General features: G+C 29.2%; 1 protein-coding gene across 1 annotated transcript in view; it reads right to left on the bottom strand.

The window, feature by feature from the left end:
• Positions 1 to 554: 554 nt before the first annotated feature.
• LOC107688305 (uncharacterized) overlaps positions 555 to 842 on the bottom strand; it is a gene marked incomplete at its 3' end in the record, with an annotated part of 3695 nt that continues 3407 nt past the window's right edge. Inside the window, exon 5 of the mRNA XM_016485925.1 lies at positions 555 to 677. Coding sequence (XP_016341411.1) covers positions 555 to 677 — 123 coding nt within the window. The remainder of the gene's footprint in view (positions 678 to 842) is intronic.

Genomic DNA, 842 nt, shown 5'->3' with positions numbered 1-842 from the left:
TTTTGAAAGAAATTAATATTTTTATTCAGCAAAGATGCATTAAATAGAATGAGTAATAGTAAAGACATTTGTCATAAAAAGAGGGTTATTTTAAATAAATGCTTTTTGAACTTTGTATACAGCAAAGAATACTGAAAAAATGTATTGTCCACAAAAATATTAAGCAGTAAAACTGTTCTCATTAATAATAATAATAATAAAAATAAGTTTCTTGAGCACCAAATCAGCATATTAGAATGATTTATGAAAGATCACTAAAGACTGAAATAATGGCTCAATAAAGTGGTAAATTCAGCTTTGCCACCACAGGAATAAATTACATTTTAAACAAAATTTATTTTAAATTATAATAATATTTCAATAATATTCACAATATCTTTGAACGATGCGGTATGATGTAACTATGTCAAACAATCATTTCATATTAAGCCTAATAAACGGTATCGGCTATTCAACAGAAGTCCACTCTAAAAAAAAATTTAAAGTCTATATAATTTAAACAGCAATGTATTTTTATTCTACATGGCACTGATTAACATAAAAGAAGACATTACCTCATTCTCCACAGGAAACATGTTATTTTCTGAACAAGGCATCTTTACGGTCATATCATCCCAGGAATCTCTGTATTTGCTCGGATATGGATGGGAGACTTGACCTTCTTTGAGCAGGTCTGTCTATAAACCAGAGCAGAGAGAGACTCTAGGTATTTATTTACCAGTTCATTTTACTTTGATTTTAAAGTACTTTTACTCGTTTATAAATCACTCACTGGCCTAGGACCTAAATACATTGCAGATATGCTCACTGAATATAAACCTAACAGACCACTCAGATCATTA

The sequence above is a fragment of the Sinocyclocheilus anshuiensis genome, unplaced genomic scaffold, assembly GCF_001515605.1.
Source record: "Sinocyclocheilus anshuiensis isolate Anshui unplaced genomic scaffold, SAMN03320099.WGS_v1.1 scaffold809, whole genome shotgun sequence".
Taxonomy (NCBI): domain Eukaryota; kingdom Metazoa; phylum Chordata; class Actinopteri; order Cypriniformes; family Cyprinidae; genus Sinocyclocheilus; species Sinocyclocheilus anshuiensis.
This window is presented reverse-complemented; position numbering and strand designations above follow the sequence as displayed.